Consider the following 23,204-nt stretch of genomic DNA (forward strand, 5'->3'; position numbering starts at 1 on the left):
GCTCAGGCTGGCCTGAGTCTGGTGTACAAGGCTTTGTTTAATTTGCCAGCATCACTTCTCTCCAGTGGCTGCTTATACTCCAAATTGCCATCTAGTGTTCTCAAAGGACACCAGGTGTTGGTCAGTGGGTCACGGGTTCGATTCCTGGTCAAGGGTACAGGTACCTGGGTTGCAGGTTACATCCCCAGCCCCAGTTGGGGTGCATGCAGGAGGCAGCCAATCAATGATTCTCTCATCATTGATGTTCCTCTCTCTCTCCCTTCCTCTTTGAAGTCGATAGAAATATATTTTTAAAATAAAAATCGATGGAAAAAAATATCCTCGGGTGAGGATAACAATAAAAGCACACCAGGCTTTCTGTTACTATGTGGAATCTGTGGAATGTACTCTTGCCATTCACAGCAACCTAAAGACCAGCCTTCGAGGTCATCTCCCGTAAGATGCCTTCCTGAAACCTCCTCCTCTCTCCCATGAAACAGATAGGAAATTATGCTTGTGCACCCCTTTGCCCCTTCCACCCCTACACTCCATTCTTCTCTCTGGAGAAACGTCCTGGCACTGCTGGTTTGCCTCCCCTCAGCCTACCAGCCCGCTGCTCCTGAAGAGCAGGATCCCCAGTTAATTCCTGCAACCCTCCCTCACCAGTCCCTCCAAGCTTGCCCCCAGGTTCTGATAGGACATTATTTTTCTAGGGGCATGAAGCTATGGCTTACATCAGATTTAGGTTAAGAACTGATGTTCCTAGTTTATCAGGACACACAGGATATATATGTATAAGGTACCAAGAAAGTAAGTCATTCCCAATTCGTGGAAAAGATTAATACTTAATATATTCTAAATAGCATTCTGTAATAAGGAAAAAAGAGACCAAAGAAAGCCACACATATCATGTACAAGATTCATTTTTAATGAATTTGATAGTCATGTGCAAATTTGAGCATTAAATACAAGAACTGACATTTCGGTAGAGCTATGTCTATTTGAATGAAACCAGATTCTCTAAATACACCATAATCCTGAACCAACTTGATTTTTCTGTTTTCCCTCTGCAAATTATGTTCTGATCAAGTAAAACATAATCCTTGCTTCCCCAGACAGGTGCAGTGTTCCAATATATGCTCACGGAATGGTACCTTAGGTGCCTGGCCACAGTTCCAAGCAGTTCTTGATGCTGGATTAAATGGATTTAAATAGAAAGTTTTACTCACAGAGCAAAAACTTATCTCCATTCTGGCATCTCTTTACAACCAGCAGAGCTGCAACATTAAGTAAGGGTTTTTAACAAGGACCAGTTCTTTCCCCTGTAGTGGAGGTTCCACATGCCATGATTACTGCAAGTAGATCAACACCAGCAGCAGGCATGCGATCTGCTTGGAGTGCATGTATTTACATGAAGCTGCTCATGGGAGCTGGTGATTCACCCAGACATGGGTTGCAGATAGGAAAAGAGATTTTACCAATTGAAAAAGAGTAGCTCAAGATCACATTGCAACATCACTGTGAAACATTTAACTTTCTTAAGAAAGTTTAAGTTTAAAATGTACTATCCCCTGCAGCTCTCAATATAAATAACCATTTACTTCTTTGTAGGAACATGTGGAGTCAGAATGGGTTTTCCAATCTGATGTAATCCCTGAGCAGCTATGTTAAAAATTAACTTTTTAAAAAGCCCAATAAAAAACTACTGTATTAAAAGTCTACCAGAATGTTACAGTGATCAAAGTATTTCTGTACAGAAACATTAAAGCTACTTAGAAGCTATCTATCCCTTATTCCTGCTCAGAAAAGAATAACAGTATACATTTTCCAGAAACTCTTTAGGTACTTAAGTTGTACACAATTATTCTGAGAGAGAATTTGTGGAGGGACATGATAAATCACCCCACTTGAAATTTTTTACCAACATGATTTTTTTTATTAAAAATACATTTTCTTTTACCAAGTCGGGCTAAACATCCTAGACTTCTATTTAATAAATAAGAAAAATACACTTTAAAAATCTGACAAACTTTCCGGAAGGTCAGCAACAGTAAAAACAAGTCAATCTGAGGAAGAGCCTGCTAAAAGTCTTAAGTATTCAATGAGATAGGGCAGCGATTTCCAACCGGTGTGCTGCAAGACTTTTTAAAGCATGCAATACCTGACTATTTAGTCAGGGGCGCTGACCTCTTTTCCCTTAGATTATAAAACAAGCAAACAAAAAAAGACAACAGCCAACACAACAATAGCTGTCCAGTGGGAATGAATCGAAAGTATATCTAATTTTTGGGTCAGGCTGGCAAAAAATATATTTTTTGATGTGCCGCAGAATTTTAGTAATTAGTTCACGTGTGCCACGAGAAGGAAAAGGTTGGAAATCACTGAGATAGGGTATATCGGATCTGCCGAATCCCATTTGGTCTAAACGTAAATACAGTGGGGCCTTGACTTACGAGTTTAATTCATTCCAAGACCGAGCTTGTTAAGGAGCTCGTTAACTCAAATTACTCTATCAACTCAATGCAAAAAATCGGCCGAGAGACAGCTGGTATCTCAAAAAACTCGTTAGTTGGTAAGTCAAGGCCCCACTGTATTTCTAACAATTAAGTCTCAAGTGCCCGAGCATTAGATAAAAGCTAGACTTCTCAGGGCCCCAGCGAGTGCTGGAAGCCCGAGCAGACATGGATAGATGGGATGGGCACGGGGAGCTCCAGCAGGCTGGTCTCGAGGAGTCCACTGGATCCAGAGTGAAGAGACCGTCCGCTGCCCCTGCAGGGTCTCTCAGTTTGGGCCCTTGCACCGAAACTGCATGGTTCACTGTAAATAATGACCAAAATACTGCACAGGTGTTCAGACCAATTAAGCACATTAAAAGGGGTAAATCTTGGCTGCTTCTGGGACAAGACATCCAGTCACTTTTGGTAATTAAATAGCTAAGAAGAACTTTTATTCTCAAAAAAAGAGAAAAGGAAGAGACGGCGGAGAACCACCAATTCCCTCTGAGAAATGTAGACACTAAGGGTTAGAGAGTGATGGCCACTTTGTAAGGAAGTAACAAACCCAGGTTGTCCCCAAGTCCCAAAGGAGGGAAAAAGGTAAAATAAATAAGATGCTAGAATATAACCGCCAGATGTTGTGAATGGGATGAGCCAATGCTGCCTAGTTCTCATGGACCATTCGTCTCTCCCTCCACCACAACAGCTCTCTGACCAGTGGCCCTGCCAGAAGAGAAGTTGCTGAAATGTAGCCTGGAGTCGTTCCTTCTGCTCACATATTTAAGCGTGCCGTTACAGAGAAACAGCAGCTGGTATGCTGGGGCCATCACTCTCCGGGCGTTTTCCAGTTATACCTGACATGATTCAGAAGATACAAATCAACCTTCACTCAGGAGACGTCCACATCTCCTGGAAGGACAGGTGAGGATGTCCGCCACAGAAACACAAGGACGAAGATGCTCAGCTCAGCAACCCGCAGGCCTCCTTCTCTCCTCTGCGTGGAGGCAGCAAGCGCCCACACCTGAGGAAGAGGCTCAGCAGAGCGGCCAGCACCTCCCTCTTATGTTTTCTATTGGAAAACTCTGGCCCCGCCAGATGGCCCAGTGGTTGAGCGTTGACCTATGAACCTAGAGGTCATGGTCTGATTCCCAGTCAGGGCACATGCTTGGGTTGTAGGTTCGACCCCCCAGTGTGGGGCATGCAGGAGGCAGCTCATCAATGATTTGCTCTCATCATTGATGTTTCTATCTCACTCTCCCTCTCTGTTCCTCTCTGAAATAAATAAAAACATATTAAAAAACCCCAAAAAACTCTGTACAGCTCTGGCTGGGTTTCTCAGTGGTTAGTGTACTGACCCAAAGACTGAAGGGTCTCGGGTTCGATTCTGGTCAAGGGTGCAGGCTTCAGTTGCAGGCTTGATCCCTGACCTGGTTGGGGTGTGTGCGGGAGGGAACCAATCAATGTGTTTCTCTCACATCGATGTTTCTCTCTCTCTGTCTCCCCCCCCTCCCACTCTCTCTGAAGACCAGTGGAAAATATATCCTTGGGTGAGGATTAAAAAAATACTCTGTACAGACAGACATTAAAATAGATCCAAGACAATAGCTCTGTGCCCTCCCACAGTCCCTTCTAGAAAGTCCCCCTTAGTCTCGAGAACTGGGGATCTTGTGGTACTCAATTCACATTATGTAAAAAGCAGGAAGATGAAGCCAACAATTCATTGTATGCTCATCTTTCATTTTCTCTAAACCTCATGACCCCAACCCTATAAGGATTATTGCTCCCTTTGGCATATAAGAGACTGAGGCTCCGAAGTTAACTATGTCACCCAAAGTCACCCAGCAAGGACCTAAAGCACAATTTTGATGTTTCAAAGGTATAAATAGCATCTACCCATCTACATGATTCATTCAGCCTAAGGAGTTTAAAGAAGACACTTGTAAGCTCCAGGAAGTCGGGCACGTTCTGGTAGGTTAAAACCCGCTGCCTCTTAGGCGCCGAGCGGGAAGTCGGCTGGGAGGACGGCTGTGGCCCCAGCTCCCAGGCCGTGGCTCAGTTCCTGCTGGTCCTCAGCTTCCTGCGGAAGTAGTCGGGGGCGGCCTCGTACAGCCACTCGGCGTCCACCACGCAGAGGTCGCGCATGTAGCACTTGTTGGTGTGCAGCAGCTCGGTGTACACCACGCAGGCGGGCTTGCAGTGGAAGAGGACGGACGAGGGGTGGATGGCCACCGGCTGGTGCGTGTCTGTGGTGGCGTAGGTCCCGTCTGGCTGGAGCTCAGCGGTGCTCATGAAAAGGCTGTGAGCCAGGCAGCGGCGGACCGTCTCCATGTCTCCCCGGGACGACAGGATAGGCATGGACATCTGTGTCAGGAGGAAGCGAAAATTGGAGAAGACCCCAAACATACACGCTGCTCGGCACGGCATCGCATTCGGAACACCCGCACCCAAAACGCAGCCCACACTGCAGGCCTAACGGCGTGGAAGTTGCCATTTGGAGGTGTTTCCTCAAACACCTTAGAGACCAGCCCGGGGCGGAGGAGGTGCAGCTGAAGGAGGGTGAACTGAAAATAGGAAAAGCGCAGCCTGGCGAGTAAGGACCAGGAGGGAGACGGTCACGTAAGGGGCCAAGCAGACAGGCCTGGTGAGCCAGCACCTGTCCCCATGGAAACACCGGCCAGGACGTGGCAGGAAGGAGAGGCCTTTCCCTCGACTGACCACCTCGTCTCCTCCCTCTATCCATCCATCGCATGCATTGCCGCCAGCCATCTTCCTCATTCTTCACCCCTGAAAATCTTCACTCTCTCTACTGCTCCTGGCAAAGCAATGCAGGCTTCCAACTGTGAGGCTGTGAATGAGCGAGCTGTCCTGAGCATCTGCGATCCTCAATGGCCTCCTCCCTCCTGGGCCTGTTCCACGAGGGGCTTTCCCACGTGCACCACGGGGAGACAGAGCACCCCTCCGCTCCCCAGCGGCAGTGGCGGTCGTCAGTCTCCTGCTCCCCACCCTTGCCGATGGGCCACGTCCCCTTACACCCCAGGCCACAGCGGAACCAGCCAGTGGCTTGCACTGCCTGACCACACTGGCCAGGTTCTCTCTTCCGGGCATTTGGAGTCTGAGCAATCCGTTAGGGTTTTGAAGGGGAGGCCAGGGAAAGCAGTCACTTGTGCTGAGGCGGAAGGTGAAAAGGGGGAAGGAGGCAGGCAGAGAGCACCCAAAACAAGAGGCAAGCAGACTCAGAAAGCTGCCCTTGCTCCCGGTGGCCTTTTCTGGTTCCTCATGCCAGTCCCTGTATGGACTGGGGTTGGACTGTTTCCTGTCCAGATCCCAAAGGTACCTCTTTATCCCCTCTTTTCCGCTTTAAGGTGGCGCAAGATGTCTTGTTCTTTGCAATCAGCTGATCCTGGCCTGAGGAAGACACTATCTCCTCATCTGTCAGGAGGGAGCTCAGGATCACCGCCTCCAGGAAGCCCAGAGTCCCACTGCTAACTGGTCTCTCCTTCCGGCTGCCAGCTGCACACTCACTGGCCCTGTGACTTGGGGCACATGACTTAACTTCCTTGGGCTCTAGTTTCCTCATTGGTGAAATGGGAATATAACAGAATCAACCTTACAGCGGGTGAAGTGGGGATTTCAAATAAGGCATCACATGAAAAGTGCTTAGAATGGTGCCTTAATAAGTACTTCATAAACAATTTCTATAATTATAATTATCATCAGCTCCCCACAGGAGACATATGTGTATATGTAAGTCAGATTGCCCCTCCAGATTGTTCCTCGAGAAACTTAGTGTCAGTGCAGCTGTACACCTCCGGGACCTTGGCCAGTGTCTGGCATATAAAGAGGGCGTGGTCAGTCACTAAAGCTTCCATCAGAACAGAGAAGCACCACCCCTATTGTCATGAATAAACAGAAAACTCACGAGGCTGAGATGGTTTGGCAGGCAAACTGTTCAAGTGCAAGAGGGGTTTGGGAAAATGTGTAAAATTCAGAACACAACAGGCTACCATGAGAAGAAATAGCATTAAATGTTAACAGGCCGCTGGCAGCACACAGGCTGGGCACAGGCCACAAGCCTCCTAGGGACGTGCAGACAGTCTGCACTGGGGCTGTCCGGAGAGGCCTGGCACACAAAGACCGTCAGCGGAGATGTCTACGACAGCACATCGGCGCTTCCTGTGCTCAACAACAGGAGATACTTACAAAACTACTCCCACCTCCGAGTAAAATGCAGTGTCATACAATCATTAATATACACAGGACTTTAAAACATTATGTACTCTAAGAGGAATATAAGCTAACAGAAAACTTTCTGGTAGACAATTTGGCAATAACTATCAAGACCTAACTAATGTCACTATCCATGAATTCACCATTCACTCTATGCGCACAAACACATATGTCAGAGGATGGTCATTCTGATATAACCTAAACAATCACCCTTGGGCTTGGTTAAGTAAAATGTAGTAGACACAATGGAAACCTATGAGGTCACTAAAAAGAGTAAGATGGACATATAAAGACTCTGAAAGACAGCCCAGACGCACTAAGTGTTCAAACGTCTACCAAATGGAAAAAAGCAAGCTGTAAAACAAAGTGTGTATCATATTAATGTTCTGAAGAAAATGTTATATACATATGTATCCATGTGTATATGTACACACACCGGAAAAAATTCTAGAAGGATAAAGGATTGTTAACGGAGGTTTATCTTTAGAGAGGCAGAGTTATGGGAGACTTTGAAACTTTCTGCATTTTATATCACTATTTTCTGCATTGTATAAACTTGTAAAAATTATGCACTACTTATGTAATCTGAAAAGAATAAATATATTCCTACTAAAATAATCTTATGATGGATTCTAATAACATTGGAAAATACTTTTACAGTTTACAGAAGTTGAATATAAATTATACATACAATGTAACTAAGTATGCAAAAAACATTTAACAGGACTATGAGGAAACAGACCAAGATGGTGAGATGGAATTGTGGATAATTTTCACTTTCTTTCTTACTTAAAAATTTTCATACAATAAGATTTTCTTTTGTAATCACTAGCTATAAACAATTAAAATTTTTTTACCTAGAAAAAAGTAATAGCTTAGTCCCCCACAGTACAAGTAGGAAGAAAGAATACCTTTACGCAGATATCCCTCAGCTGGGCTCTGACTTCAGCTACTAGCATCATATTCTTGCTGTTGACAAAATTCTCTTTGCACCATTCCTGAACAGGAGAAAAAGAGATATCTCAATCCTCTCATTTCTATAATGAAAATACAATGATTTTTAGAACATAGTTGAATTTAGAGGGAAAACTTTAGTTGCCAAAAATACAGAAAAATATCTTTATATTAAAAAGCGTAAACCATAAGAAAAAGTATTTAAACAAAAGTAAAACAAAAAATTTTTTTTATGTCAAGTCACTATGAAAAATGCTACAGACTGAGATGTTTGCATTACTACAGCCAATAAAGGTAAGTATCTCCAGAACACATTACAAAACAAAAACAGCCCTGGCTGGTTTGGCTCAGTGGATAGAGCATCAGCCTGCGACTGAAGGGTTCCAGGTTCAATTCCAGTCAAGGGCACATGCCCGGGTTGTGGGCTCAATCCCCAGTGTGGGGTGTGCAGGAGGCAGCCAATTGATGATTCTCTTTCATCATTTTCTCTCTCTCTTCCTCTCCCTTCCTCTCTAAAATAAACAAAAACATATTAAAAATAAACAAACCAACAGCTCTGGCCAGTTGCTCACTGGTTAGAGCATTGGCCCAGGGAAGGAAAGGTCTTGGGTTCAATTCCCAGTCAAGGGCATGTACCTTGATTGCAAGTTCAATCACTGGCCCTGGTTGGTGCACATGTAGGAGGCAACCAATCGATGTGTCTTTCTCACATGGATGTTTTTAAAAACAAACAAATAAACAAAAAATACAGGCCCTGGCCAGGTAGTTCAGTTGGTTAGAGCATTGTTCCGAGGTTGTGGGTTTGATCCCTGGTCAAGGCACATACCATATAAGAATTAACCAATGAATGCATAAATGAGTGGAACAACAAACCGATGTTTCTCTCTAAAAATCACTAAATAAAAACATTTTTTAAAAAAGAACCTCCTATAAATCAGTAAGAAAAAGACCAAAAGTCCAGTAGAAAACAGACTAAGGCTATGAACAGACAACTCAGTTTTAATAGAAATGACTTGTAACCAATAAACTTATATAAGGATTCTCAGTCTCTTGAGGAATCAAGGCAAAGTAATTGAGACAGCTGAGATACTATTTCTAATCCATCAACTTGGCAAAAATTAAAGTCATTTCAACTAAGCATTGGAGAGGATGGTGGGAACGGAAGCTCATACATTACTAGGGGGAGTGCAGAGGGGCTGACAGCTTTGGGGAGCCACGTGCTCGCCCGGGAAAGCTGGATGCAGCTGCCAAGACCAGCAGGTCCGCTTGAGTGTGGACCCAGAGAAACCCTCCTCTTGCACAGATGGGCACAGCAGTGCTGCACATGGGAACAAGCTGCAAACATCTGTAGCATCTAATGTTCAGATATGAGGTAAGGTATGCTGCCACACGCCACCCTCAGGACAGAGGTTACACAGGGAGGAAGGGCCAGGGATAGGAGCAGCGCATGCCTTCGCTGCATAAAATCTATAGCGTTTTATGTCCTTAAAAACAAACTGAGACAATTAGAGCAAAATGTTCACAACTGCTAAAAGTGGGTGCTGGTTTTTTTTTAAAGAACTGACTGCATTAAAATGCAGAGCAAGTTAAAGCACGCACACCATGGCACAATTACTGATTATACTGATAAATGAAATAATATACCCGTTTTCCCTTGGTCTGAAGAACTGAAATATCATACAAGCAAAAACTACTATGAAGAAAGTCAGGGGCAGGTGGGGAAAACCCATTTTGTAGCTAAGAAACTGGTCACTAACTACTGAACTAATTTGTCCACATTAAATGAGTTAAACACAAGTGGAGCAAAAGGCAGAAATCGCATTTCTTCCCTGGTATTGTCCCTGTAGAAGATCTTGCTGAAATGATAGCTGACGTTCTTTTTGTGGCTCTTTAGATGCTTCAGCCAAGAAAGGAAGGTCGACATTCCCGCAAAGAGGTATCACTGGAGAAGAGGAACGAGACGAAGCGCACCTTATTCCCACCCAAGTTTTTGAAGGTCCGGTAGATATTGAGCAGGGTGACGTGATCGCCCTCGCTGGAGATGAACTTCTTCCGGACACCCTGCACTTCATCCCGCCGGGAGGGCGGGTTGTAGAGGACGCTGTCCACGGACAGCAGGGAGACGATGGTCAGTATCTCCTCTGTACAGTGGAATTTGGGGGACAGGAGGATGGTCTGCAAGTCAAAATTGAAAACTGCGTTAACCAAAATTCTTCCTGGCTCTGAATGCAGTATTCCTGTACATTGCTTTTGTAGTTCCCCTTCTAAGGCGTTAAAGGGCAGGCGTTTCTAAAACCATGACTGTGTGTTAATGTTACTTGACTTGTTTGTAGAACAACTGATTGTCTTTCCTGAAGGATTCCAAATTCCTTGTGGGTAGGGCTCATGATTTAAAATGAGTTCTAAGCCCACAGAGAACGTAAATCAGTGTTAGATACAAGTGGGAGTGGACAATTATTTAGGAGAAAAGTGAGGGCTAATCTGGAAGCACTGGGTTTAGAAGTCTCTTTGGGATGGCTAACCTGTAATGTACAGAAAGGGGACTGAAGAGAGGGCATCATTTACTTTGGCAAATTTGGGCTCTAAGGGAAATGCTGCCATCTTCCTTCCGAGTGGAGTCAGGGTGAGCTGCTCATCCTTGTGCTCCAGAGCACCCAACAGGTCCAGCTGGGCGATGGCCGCCTGAACGTGATCTGAAAAACAGAGACAGAAAAAAGGAGCCAAAAATCCAAAAAAGAAGACGCAACTAGTTCAGTGCTTCTGATAACTTCCCAACTGATCAACCACCACTGTCCTCAGAACTCACTTTCAAAGCTGTTAATGACACCACTTCTTCAGTTCAATTCCCTTTTATTTCATTTCATTTTTTTGTTAATCCTCACCCAAGGATATTTTCCCATTGCTTTTTAGACAAAGAAGGAGAGAAACATCAACGTGAGAGACACAGCCATTGTTGCCTCCTGCACACGGCCGGGGATCAAGCCTGCAATGGAGGCATGCACCCTTGACTGGAATCGAACCTGGGACCCTTCAGTGCACAGGCCGATGCTCTATCCACTTAGCCAAACCGGCCAGGGCTCAATTCCCTTTTTAAAGAATGGTCTGCAGACTCTCTCTCCCGGGAGCACGCGTGCCTTTCCCTTCCCCTCCCTGCCCAGGAAGGCCATCACTAGCTCCCTCACTCCCAAGCTCCAAGGGCCCTTCCCTCACCTCTACAACTTGTTTCCTGAGCCCATTTCTTGTAGAAATTACTTCTTCTACCTCTGTAATCTACCCAATAAATGTTCTCTTACCAAAAAAAAGAAAAAAAGAATGGTCTGCTATTTGGCAATATGTATGTAAATTTTAAAGCCAGCAATGATATACTTAAGAATTTCTCCCACAAAGAAAAAATATCAAATAAATAAACAAACAAACAAACAAGAATTCCCCCACAGACGTGCTCACACAATGTACAGGGACCAGAGTCTCTAGAAGCGCACACTCCACAACATCAATACCAGGGCCCTGCTGAGAAGGCCACTATTCACTGCTCACTCGTTTATAGTCTTTAATTTCGAGCCATGTAAATGCATTACCTACTAAAGAATAAAACGCTCTCCTAAGATGTAATAAGTATATACACACGGAGAGGAAACGACCTGTAAAATACATTAAGTGCCAAAGAAATGCACAGATATCTCAGTCAACGGGAGAATGGCTAGTGCATTTTGCTTTCTTCATATAATGCAATAGCATTTGGCAGTGAAAATGCATTAACACAAATCTTACAAAACAGAATGAATGAAAAGGGAAGGTTACTGAGGAACTGACACAGAAACATGCAAACAGAAACAACACATTGCTTAGGGACACACACCCACAGAATAACACACTGCAGAAAAGCAAGGGCCTGGGACAAAAGGTGGGAGGTGGCTCCCCGAGGGAGTGGGAGGGAAGTGAGTGCGGCCAGGAGGTGCAGGGGGCTTCAAGGCGCTGGTGAGGGGTGAACAGGTGTTGGTTTTACTCCTCCTACCTTACACGTCTTCCTTTGTGTGTAGAAATTTAGCAATGAAAAATACAATGTGTTTCTTTTTTTGCTTTCTCTTTTTATTGTATTTATATGAGATGATAGATGCTAACTAAACTTATAAGAGGTAGTCATTTCATAATCTATGTGAGGCAAATTATTAGCTGTTCGCCTTAAACTTATACAGTGAAGTATATCAATTATATCTCAATAAAATGGGGGGGGGAGAAGTAAGTATAGAAAGTGAACAATGTGCACTGCTATTTGTGTTTTAAAAGAGACCATATACACTTGCATATGCACAGAATTTCTTTAGGAGACAATTAGAAAATGGTCAGGGGATTGCTCTAGGAACAGGACACTAAGAACCTGAAGATCAGGGGTGGGACCCTTGTATACCTATCAATTTTTACTTAAAAACACACACACACACACAAAAACAGCCCAGGCAGTGTGGCTCAGTGGTTGAGCACTGACCTATGAACCAGGAGGTCATGGTTCAATTCCCAATCAGGGCACATGCCTGAGCTGCAGGTTCGATCCCCAGTCAGGGGGGAGAGGTGTGCAGGAGGCAGCTGATCGATGCTTTTCTCTCATCACTGTTGTTTCTATCTCTCTCTCCTTTCCTCTTTGAAATCAATAAAAAAATATTTTTTTAAAAAAATTATATTTTTTCATTAATAAAAAGAGGAAAAAAGGAAAAGAAAACCATGTCTTGAAGAGATGTCAAGTGCTAAAAGCTGCCATCGTTAGGAAAACCCCAATTACTTCTTTCTCCACGGAGAGGTCAATGAAGGACCAGAACTGACCAAATGCCAGTCAAAAGCACAGAAACGTGGTATTTTCAGTCCTTTCGCTGCCAGAAGTACAATTCGAAGCCACTCTCTGTGCTGGGATGGTGCTGATGGCACCGCATCTATCCTTCATGGTTCTCTGACAGTTCATGTTCTCCACCAGACTAAACCAAAGGAGACCTCCAAAATGCTTTTTTGAGAGTCCATTTGCTGTTGTTTGTCTACTTGCAACCTTCCACTCCACTGAAGATCCCACTCACCTGGAGACGGTTTGGACATGAAGTCGAAGGTGAGCACGTTGGGGACTTTCATGGCTAGGAGCTGCAGCATCACGCTCGCCAGGTTACACCTGTGCAGAGTGAGAGACGTGCGCTGTTCACCCCCCTGATCCTCCAGCCGGCGAGTCAGCACCACCCCCGAGGCGTGTCAGTGAGGACTGCAGCCCTGGGGAGACCCGAGCCAGCAGGGAGGGAGGTGTGGGGCAGTGGCCGGGGTGCGGGGCACCTCGGGCCCACCTTTGGATCTCTGGCACGGTCATCTTCTCAAACTTCTCAAATTCATCCTCTGTGTAGAGCCGGTAACAGACGCCGCTGTCCTCTCTGCCAGCGCGTCCGGTGCGTTGCCACGCCTGCGTCTTGGACACCCGCTGCACAGCTAACACCTCCAGGCCACTGTCTGGAGGGAGAATGGCCCACATCAGTGCTCTGCCCATCCTTCACATAAACAGACTGCTTCTACAGTGCGGACAAAAGGAGCATTCCTCAGAGCACCAGTGATCCTTTCTGCATTACCGAGTCAGAAAAACTCAAGGCTAAATCAGAAAGCACAAAACCAGACTGTTCTGCAGTGAAATGAGGCCTGGTACTGGACACTGTGAAATCTGTTATTACAATATCAATGGCTGACCTGTGAACCAGGAGGTCATGGTTTGATTCCCAGTCAGGGCACATGCCTGGGTTGTGGGCTCGATCCCCAGTGTGGGGCATGGAGGAGGCAGCTGATCTATGATTCTTTCTCATCTTTGATGTTTCTATCTCTCTCCCTCTCCCTTCCTCTCTGAAACCAATAAAAATATGTTAAAAAAAATAAAACATCAAAAAAACTTCATGCTTATAGCAGGGGGACAGCAGAGTAAATTTCAGAGGTCTGGCTTAGCTCACATGGTAACAACCACCCCATTTGGCCTGGGACTTGGGACTTTCAGTGACAAAACCAGGACAGTCACTGGCAAACGAGGATAGTTGTCACCCTGTCAATCAATGGCTCAGAAATGAAATGCCTCCAGGCCCTGTATACTGTATCCTCCCTCCCACCTCCGCAATAACAGACCATGTATGTTACTGCAGGAGTAAATGAGAGATTTTCTTCATCAAGGTGCACTCTGTGCCGGGCACTGAGAACCAAGCCCTGTCGCATGTTATCGCTAAGAGATACACAGTGAAAGGCAGCACTTAGTGAATGTCAATTAAAAATCTGCAATCGATCATTTCAGCTGCCTCAAATCCTCTGTAGAATAAAGCAAGGTATACAACAGACACGAAGGAAAATGACTGAAGGAAGCTTCCCACTGAAAATTCAGGAACAGCTAGTGCTGCACCCAGCTCAGGGAATTCTGGGAAACCTGGAACTGGACCCCGCCAAGCTCAAAGATGAGAGCCTTTGATGTGGTGTCAGGCTATCTCTGGCCCTTGTGCCATCCTCTCACCCACCTTCTGACAGGGTCTCAGACACCTCTGTTCCCAAGTTTGTTAAGCCTCGCCTTCTCTTTCTACCCTGCCTTCTCGTCTCACAGACCTGCCTCGGGTCCCCTTTCTGGACCCGCCCCTGCACTGTCTCACTTTTGGTGCCTGCCACCCCAATCTCAGTTAGTTACAAGCATGAAATGCTCATTGGGGGAAACGGGGACTACAGGAAACTCAGAGGGTGCTCACTACACACAGAAGAGACAGTCATCAGCTACAAGTTCTCACCAGGGTTATACTTCTTTGCTTTAACCATGCCCGTGTCAACTACATATTTTATTCCTTTAATGGTTATGGAGGTTTCAGCGATGTTGGTTGAAATGATCACTTTGCGATAGCCCTAAAAGGAGGAAGAAAACCAAAAAGCTGTATGACACATATATGATTCTGAAGTTTCAAAACAGTCCTCACCATTAATTTCCATAATTCACTCACGATCAAGAAAAGGTGACTCTGTTACTAATGACAGTTATTAATATTGATGGTGGGCCACTAAACTGGGTGGGAGAGAGGGGACGTTCCAGTCTTAAAAGCTTACTTTGAGGCGATGAGATGTAGCGGCACAGGCACAAGACTCAGAAGCAGGTGGATGTGGGTTGGAACCCTGGCGCTGCCAGTTACCTACTGTGTGTCCCTGAAGCAGTTACTTCCCTCCTCTGGGCCTCAGTGCTCATTAAATGGATCATAACCCACCTTGCCAGTTCCCGAGAGGATGAGAGGCAGTGTGTGTAGCACGTCAGCACAGTGCCTGGCACAGCAGGGCGCCCAATAAATGCTATTATGGACCAACGCGGCTTATGTTGGACCCTGGAAGACTCACTCATTTACCCTTCAGCTTTTGCCTTTGCCCTCTCCCTCGTCCCCTGACACCCGTTTCCCTGTTCTTACCTTGAGAGAGCTGCAGCTGCAGCTACATGTTATATTCCTGCAGCTTTTCAGCTACTGTATCTGGTGCCTGAGCATCCCGTCCCGTATACCTTATCTGGAGTCTGGTGACAGGCATACCTACAGGCCCCACGGGAGGATCCGCGTGCGTCCCCAGGGATGGGGCTGGACAGAGGCGGCGGTGCACTCACCTTCGGCGCCGCCTGGAAGACGCGGAGCTGCTGGGCATAGGGCAGGGAGGCGTACAGAGGCAGGACCAGCATGGAGGGGCAGCCGTCCGGGAGGTGCTTTGCAATGTCTCGGCAGGTCTTGCTCATGGCTTCGATTTCCTCCTGGCCCGTGAGGAACACCAGGATGTCCTGCGAGGAAGGGGCTTCCTGTACAAAAGTGAAAGTGGGACCATTAGGCTTTCACAGAAGCACTTCACCCTGTAAAGGGAAGAACAGCCAGTTAACAGACACTTAATCACCTGATCTTTGAAGTGTGTTCAGGTGTACTTGGAAAGTACTTGATAACTGAAAACATGTTTAATAACATGTGAGTATATGTGTATAAGCATGTAAATACATATTTATGTGGGTATACATGTATTTTTTTGCCCACTGTTTTTTGAAATATATTTTTATTGATTTCAGAGAGAGAGAGAAACATCAATGATCAGAGAGAATCACTGACTGGCTGCCTCCTGCATGCCCCCTACTGGGAGTAAGGCATGTGCCCTGACCAGGAATCAAACCACAACATCCTGGTTCATAGATCTACACTCAACCACTGAGTCACACTGGCCGGGCTAGCCCAGTGTTAACAGGACAAATGTTCGGAGGGACAGACAGGATGAAATCTAAAACAGTCAAAACTTCATCATGGCTTCGATTGGGAGGACTCATCAAAGCCACCACGTACCTGAATGCACCTGCAGCTGCCATTCATGAAAAAGCCTCAGCTCAGGGTGGCTTTTGGAAGGTAAACAAGGCAAACTGACCTTCTTCTCCAAATACTATCAAGATGACAGTAAAGGTATAAGCCCAGAAAGACAAATGCTATGGGAGAAAAGATTAGAAGTGTCTACCCATTTTTGAAAGATAGAAGAGATGGGGGACGGGAGTACATGACGGGGCTGGGCAGAGGACCTTCTAGGCTGGGTGCCTGCTAAAGGGAACAGTGACAAGTGTTTCATTCAGCATCCAAGGCTGAGTACTCTATCAGCTGTGAGGGAAACAGACCTTTTCAGGACTCGGCCCCCCTTCCCATACCTGGTGAATCTGGAAGACTGAGACAAGGGCGGCGTGCAAGTAATCCTGCTGAGGCTGTTTGGTGTAAAAAATCTGGATTGGATGCTGCCGACCCTCCAGGTAGAGGACAGGAGCTCCATTGAAATACTGAGAGAACAGGTCCACATCCATCGTAGCTGACATCACAATCACCTGGGTACGAGATGGAAGAGGAAGATGGAAACAAACATGGCGACAGCCTTTCTGTGTCCCTCCCAAGCTCTAAAAGCAGATGAGGAACCTGTCACACCCACTAGGTGAACTCGGTCCACGGTTCTGAAGCAGACGGGCAAAGGCGAACACGGAGGAAGAAACGCGGGCCTCCTTCCGTGAGCGCGCTGCACTTACTTTGAGAGGCAGCTTCCCCAGCTCCTTCCGCCTCTTCTGTGCAGCTTTCACCACGCCAAAGAGCACGTCCGTGTGGATAGTCCGCTCGTGGGCTTCATCCAAAATGACACAGCTGTACTTCCGCAGCAGGGAGTCTGAAATTGCTTCCCGCAGAAGCATGCCATCTGTCAGGAACTTGATCCTGGTGTCTTCTGAGGTGACATCATCGAAGCGCACTGTATAGCCAACCTGTGCAGAGAAATCATTCCTTCACCAAATGCATCCTCAACACTCACTAGGTAACTGGAATTATAATTGCAGTTAAAGGTACATGCCCACTGTCCTTGTCATCCACCAGGTAATCAGTGGATGACATGGACAGTGGGCATGTACCTTTAACTGCAATTATAATTAGCATGACCACGATTTAAAACTAGCCTCCTACCCCCAGCTACTTAATAGTTTCAAGAGAAGCTATGTACTGATATGAAAAGACATCCAAGATGTTTTTAAGTGAAATACATAAACACACACACATAAATAAATCTAACTTATACACAGTTCTGGGACTCATTCTCCATATGCACACATATGCTAGAAAAATGCTTAAAATTTTTCTAAAGAGACATAGAGGTAAGAGATTAGAGGCTATTGACACCTTAAAAATGCTCAAGGAAAACAATTAATTTATCCAACTTGCCAACAAATTTTGAAAGCAAAGCAAATGGGTTTGATAGCCTGTCAGACCTTCTGGTCTCTTAGGAACTGGTAAAGAACTCTGAGAAAGACCTAGACAATTGTGGCAATAAAGAAGCTTGCTCTGTATAGTCTTTTTTTTTTTTTTTTTTTTTAATATATTTTATTGATTTTTTACAAAGAGGAAGGGAGAGAGATAGAGAGTTAGAAACATCGATGAGAGAGAAACATCGATCAGCTGCCTCCTGCACACCTCCTACTGAGGATGTGCCCACAACCCAGGTACATGCCCTTGACCGGAATCGAACCTGGGACCCTTCAGTCTGCAGGCCGACGCTCTATCCACTGAGCCAAACCAGTCAGGGCGCTCTGTATAGTCTTATTCAGCCCAGCCGGCGTGGCTCAGTGGCTGAGCATTGACCTATGAGCCATGAGGTCACGGTTCAATTGCAGGCTTGATCCCCACTGTGGGCATGCAGGAGGCAGTCGATCAATGATTCTCTCTCTCTCTGAAATCAATAAAAATAATTAAATTTTTTAAAAAAGAAGTCTTGTTCAGAAAAATAAAAGGCAGGGGAGGGAGAAATTTTTGTAAAGAAGCAAATTAGGTACCAGCTTCCCGAGTTCAGTTCTCTTCTCATCTGAGACTCTAGTAGCGAGAGAGATGGCCGCCACTCGCCGAGGCTGGGTCACAGCAATGATGCCCTGGCGGCCAACGCCCCCTTCATAGAGGTACTGAGGGAGCTGAGTGGTCTTCCCAGAGCCAGTTTCCCCTGGAAAGAAAAAAGTCTCATTTAAATGCAAATTGAAACAAATTTCACCAACAAATGTATCAAAGTCAGAAGAAAAAGATAAAAGAAAATACTCTAAGTTCTGCCCAGTGTGGCTCTGCAGTTGAGCATCGACCTATGAACCAGGAGGTCCCGGTTCAATTCCTGATCAGGGCACATGCCGGGTTGCAGGCTCCATCCTCAGTGTGGGGTGTGCAGGAGGCAGCTGACCAATGATTCTCTCACATCACTGATGTTCCTATCTCTCTCTCTCCCTCTCCCTTCCTCTCTGAAATCAATACAAATATTTTTTTAAAAAAATACTCTAAGTTCTGATAAAGCCACAGGAAACTGGGTACTCACAAATACTGCTGGTGGAGTGTTAACTGGAATTGCTTCTCAGAAAGCCAAATTATATCAGAAAAATCTTTCAGATGTTCATACCCTTTGACCCAAAACTCCACTTACAGGAACTGATGCTAAGGAAAAATTAAAGATGTACATAAAAATATGGCTTCAAAGATGTTTTACTCAACTTTGTTCATGAAAGCAAAAAACTGGAATATAAATGTTCAACAATAAGTATAGTGAAACACAAAATGAAATACAACTATAATATAAAAATGTACTTCTCAAAAGAAAAAGTGAAATGTATATATTCTGACAGGTAGAGACATCCACCCATATACTGCAGCTGTGACAGACTCCTCACCGTTCACTAGGGCTGCCTCTGTCCGCACTATCATGAACTGCCTGCTCTCATTATGCCTGCCTGGCACACGCCACAGGATGAGCTAGACCTAACCTCGCTCCCCTGGAGCCGCACTGGCAGCCTCTGCTATGCTCCGTAGTGCCTTGTTCATCTCTTTCAGCAGACCAACCCGCACTGTCTGCAAGTTTAAATGTTTCCATCTCCTCCAACCCCAGCAGCTTCAGGAGGGCAGAGAAGGTCTGTCTGTCTCTCGCATGTACTTGAGCATCCTGCACAGGGTAAGCCTTTAATGTCACTTTCTCCCTCATGGTACCTACTTAGGACAAACAACTCAGTCCACCGGTGCATCTTTCCCCTCTCTAACCCTCACATTCCTATAGTCCCATTATTATCCCATTTTCTCCCCTCTGACTGCCCATCCTTCCTGATCTAGCCAAGAGCATGGACTAAGAATTTGATTATTCTGCAATCCTGCTGAATCCATCAGGCAAAACCTAACCCTGGATTCCTGTCTCCCTGTCCATCTCTTCTGTTCCTGCACCAGCTGAGCGCTGATAAAGCAAAATAACCCAACTGTGCAGACAGAGCCCTGAGTTTGCAGTGGGGCCAAATGCACCTGGGCGCCAGCACGACCATCCATCCTGTCCTTGTTTTTGCTTCCTGTCCTCTGTGCTGATCCTTCCTAAGGGCCCACTGGAGGCCGTGAAACTCCCATTCTCAGCAGAGCTCCTGTGCCTATTTCACAGAAAAAGAAACCTCCAAGGTGACCTCCCTCTACCTCCCCCTGGAAGCTTTCTGCAGTCACACCCATGCTCAGCTCCTTTCTCCAGCCCGAAGCCTCTTGGACATCTTTCATTGTATTGAAGGCCAATTCTGCTTCTAGCCCCTGTCGTCAAATGCCCCCCTTCCCCATGACCCCTGCGCTCAGCTGTTAGTGCCGGCTTTCCATCTTCAGCTTCCCCCTCTTCTGAGTTCTTCTTCTCAACCTATTAATTCAGACTTGCAAGTTCCTCTCAGCCCCCTTTTCTTCTCAAAAGAGAGGCCAGCTCCCACTGCCTTCATTCCCTCACCTCCTACTAACTCCTCAGTGCAATGACAAATCAGCTCCTACCCCACAACTTGTCTGAAATAGCGCACAGTGGGTCCACAATCAATACAAACCCAGTGGACATTTTTGGGGTCTACTTATTATTGGACCTCATTGCTGCATCTGTTCATGCCCCTCCTCTTTATTAATCCTCATCCGATATCTATCTATATCTATATCATCTACATCTATATCTATCTATATATTCCCCCCCCCCCCATTGATTTTTAGAGAGAGTGGAAGGGAGGGAAAAGTCAGAGACAGAAACATCTATGTGAGAGAGACACATGGATTGGCTGCCTCCCGCACGCGCCACCACCAGGGGTGGGGATCCAGCCTGCATCCGAGGTACACGCCCTTGACCAGAATCCAAGCCGCGACCCTTCAGTCCGCGGCCGATGCTGTAACCACCGAGCACACCGGCCAGGGCTTCCCGCTTCTTATCGCTGTGTCCCTTTAGCTATGTATATTGGCTCTTTGGGGTCTCCTCCCACGGTTTGGAGGCTCATCCTCTCGGTCATTCAGAAGCTCCTCTGACTTAAACGTTGGGGATCAAGGCCCCTTGCAATCGGTCCCCAAGTCATAGCTCCGCCTTTTAGTTCAAGCACCGAAAACTGCTGCTTCGCGTCAGGCCGACCGGGCTGTTTCTTGCCTCCACGCGCCTCTCACGAAGCTCTCCCCCTGGGAGGATGCCCCCCTCGGGGACCGCCTCCTCCGCCGCCTCCTGCCAGACTGGCTCCGATGCGCCCTCAGACTCCCCGGCAAGCCCCTGCGCCCGTTCACTCGGAAGGGTCTTTGCATAACAACTCGGTCACCCCACCGGGCTGTGAGCACCCCCAGAGCAGGGCTGTCAGACTCCTCCGAGGCCCCTCTCCCGGCCTGGCACCGAAAAGCCGGTTAGGTTTGTGGTAGAAACAAACCAAAGAGGATGAGAGGCACCTAAGAAAGACTCTGCTCGCAGTGCCAGGAACAGAGAACCAGGAAGGACTTGGCGCGGCCACTCACCGATGAGGATGGCGCTGTCCAGGTTTCGGAGCTGAGCCAACAGCTGCCCCCGCGCCTGGAAGATGGGCAGACTCCGGCGCTGCCGCTCCACGGCCTCGGGGTAGGGACTGGCCGAGGGCTGGGCCAGGGGCGGCTGCCGCCGCCGGCCGCCTCCTCCTCCTCCACCGCCGCCGCCGCCCGCACTCAGCCGCATCACCACTCGCCTCCCGTCGTGGTTCGGAGGCCCAAAGCCCTGCCGGAATCTCTTAGGCGGCGGGAAGCCCGCCTCCTCGGGCATGTCGGGGGGGCGCAGAGACTGGGGGAGCCAGGGCGGGCAGCTCGCAGCTCCCGGGAGCCGGGTGCCAGCACGCGCCGCCCCTCCCAGCCACGTGCTAGCCACTCCCGGCGACCAAGGGAGACACGGCCTCTTCTCGCCTTTAGGGAAAGAACTACAACTCCCAGCATGCACTGGGAGCTTGGGAAGGCTTTCAACTTCCTGAGGGCGAGGAGAGCAGCATCCGCGGTACAACAAGAAAAGGTTCCGGAGCGGCCACGGCGAAAGAAGGGGTGTACGGTTCCTTGGGATCTTCACCTTCCTTGGCTAATAAAGCGGTCTTCCAGTTTTATTGTGTTGGTAATACTAATTCTAGTAAACACGCGTTTCCCCTTCTCCTTTCACAATAGTACTCGCTTTTCAAGGAAAGTGCTTAATTTTTAAAAATCAATGAGGAACACAAACATTTGCAATTATTTAATCCTCTAAGCAATTTAATACTATTAATCCCCAATTTACAGACAAGAAACCGAGCCTCCAAAATTAAAGTCATTCACAGATAAAAAAAAAAAATCAGAATGTTGAAAAGGATACTCGTGATCATCTTGAGTTGCAGAAAAGGAAAGCATTATATATTTTCTAATAATTCTATATTCTCCTCAGAAAATGACTATCCCAAATGGAGTGGCATGTTCCTGTAATACAAGCAGGGAAAGAGGGATTTTAATGGAACTAAGATTGTATTTCCCCCTCCTTTCCTCCAACAATTCCTGCCAGACTTTGAAGTTCTCTACAGTGCTTCCCAACACCCATCACACAAACACCAATCAATGAAGAGTCAGAACTGCAGCAAGGGAAAGTAGGTTAAAACTAGTTTGTCCGTCCCCTCCTAAGTTCAAAGCTCTTAGACGATTTTCTAATTCACACAGAAAGACTGGCAAGCAGCCCATTTGCTCTGCATACAGGAAATTATATAAAAATAATTTATCATTAGCTTCAATCCACATAAAGGATTTGAGGCATCCTCTGAAGTGTCATCTCCATGACACTTATATTCGTAAACCTGTTAAAAATTCTCCTTTCCCCTTCCTCTAGATCTGAAGCAATTTTCCTTTAGTTGCTGACAGTATAGTGACCAGGGGTTACTGAAAAAGTACACGTTGAACTAATAGCAAATATGTATTTAAGAATTGACAAAATTTCACTTCTTGCCCTTAAAATTTTAGAAAGAAAACCCAAAACTAAAAAGGAAAATAAAATACCAAATAAAACTGCTATAACAAAATACCACAGACTAGGTAGCTTACAAACAACAGAAAAGAATTGCTCAGTTCTGGAGCTTGGATTCCAAGATCAAGGTGTCAGCATGGTTGCCGTTGGTTGAGGGCCTTCTCCCTGTTTCATTGCTGCGCCTTTCTTGTACCCTCAGGTGAAGGAAGGGGGTAGGGATTTCTGGAGCTTTTATATAAGGCATTAATCCCATTAATGAGGAATCTACTTCATGATTTAAGTACCTCCCAAAGGCCCCCACCTCTTAATGCCATCACATCAGGGATTAGGATTTCAACCTATGAATTTGGGGTGGGGGCACAAATATTCAAACCATAGCGATAATTGAATGTTAACTCAATTTATGGACCTGGAGTATGTAAAAGACAGACCTCGGTCCTTTTTCCCAGTGTGCTTTCCCGAGTAAGTTAATGAAGGAGACATGTGTTCCACATGATCGTAAGTCCAGGTCGGTAACACAAATGAGTAAAATAATCTCTTCATAGAGAACATTCCCTGACTCTAGAAGCAGCCACTAGTGACCTCTGGGCAATAGCTGCCATGCAGGCTGGGTATTGCCAGACCGTCCCATTCTTTTCAAGGAAAGTAAAAAAATGACTATTTTCATGTGAAATCTGTCCATTTTATTTTTATGTTTTTATTGCCCTATCCAGTTGCTCAGTGGTTAGAGCGTTGGCCTGTGGACTGAAGGGTTTTGGGTTCAATCTA

General features: G+C 46.3%; 1 protein-coding gene across 1 annotated transcript; it reads right to left on the reverse strand.

The window, feature by feature from the left end:
* Positions 1 to 886: 886 nt before the first annotated feature.
* DHX33 (DEAH-box helicase 33) lies at positions 887 to 21,383 on the reverse strand. Its single transcript, XM_070393608.1, has 12 exons — positions 20,954 to 21,383; positions 17,992 to 18,152; positions 16,705 to 16,932; positions 16,339 to 16,509; positions 15,277 to 15,462; positions 14,429 to 14,540; positions 12,974 to 13,133; positions 12,719 to 12,807; positions 10,221 to 10,348; positions 9,627 to 9,830; positions 7,613 to 7,699; positions 887 to 4,835 (listed from the first exon to the last, which is right to left on the reverse strand). Exons 1-12 carry the CDS (start codon positions 21,228 to 21,230, stop codon positions 4,527 to 4,529), a joined length of 2,112 nt encoding a protein of 703 aa, XP_070249709.1. The 5' UTR covers positions 21,231 to 21,383; the 3' UTR covers positions 887 to 4,526.
* Positions 21,384 to 23,204: the final 1,821 nt, after the last annotated feature.

The sequence above is a fragment of the Myotis yumanensis genome, unplaced genomic scaffold (genome assembly GCF_028538775.1).
Source record: "Myotis yumanensis isolate MYYU_CA2020_CCGP unplaced genomic scaffold, mMyoYum1.0.hap1 SCAF_16, whole genome shotgun sequence".
NCBI classification, from domain to species: Eukaryota; Metazoa; Chordata; class Mammalia; order Chiroptera; family Vespertilionidae; genus Myotis; species Myotis yumanensis.

Excerpts from the sequence above, each read along its gene's own strand:
- DHX33 (XM_070393608.1), bottom strand. The coding sequence starts at position 21,230 with ATGCCCGAGGAGGCGGGCTTCCCGCCGCCTAAGAGATTCCGGCAGGGC. Across the intron at positions 13,134-14,428 it reads AGCAAAGAAGTATAACCCTG|ACAGTGGCCTGGAGGTGTTA; the intron begins GTGAGAACTTGT and ends TTCTCCCTCCAG. Across the intron at positions 7,700-9,626 it reads AAAACTTGGGTGGGAATAAG|GAATGGTGCAAAGAGAATTT; the intron begins GTGCGCTTCGTC and ends TCTCCTGTTCAG.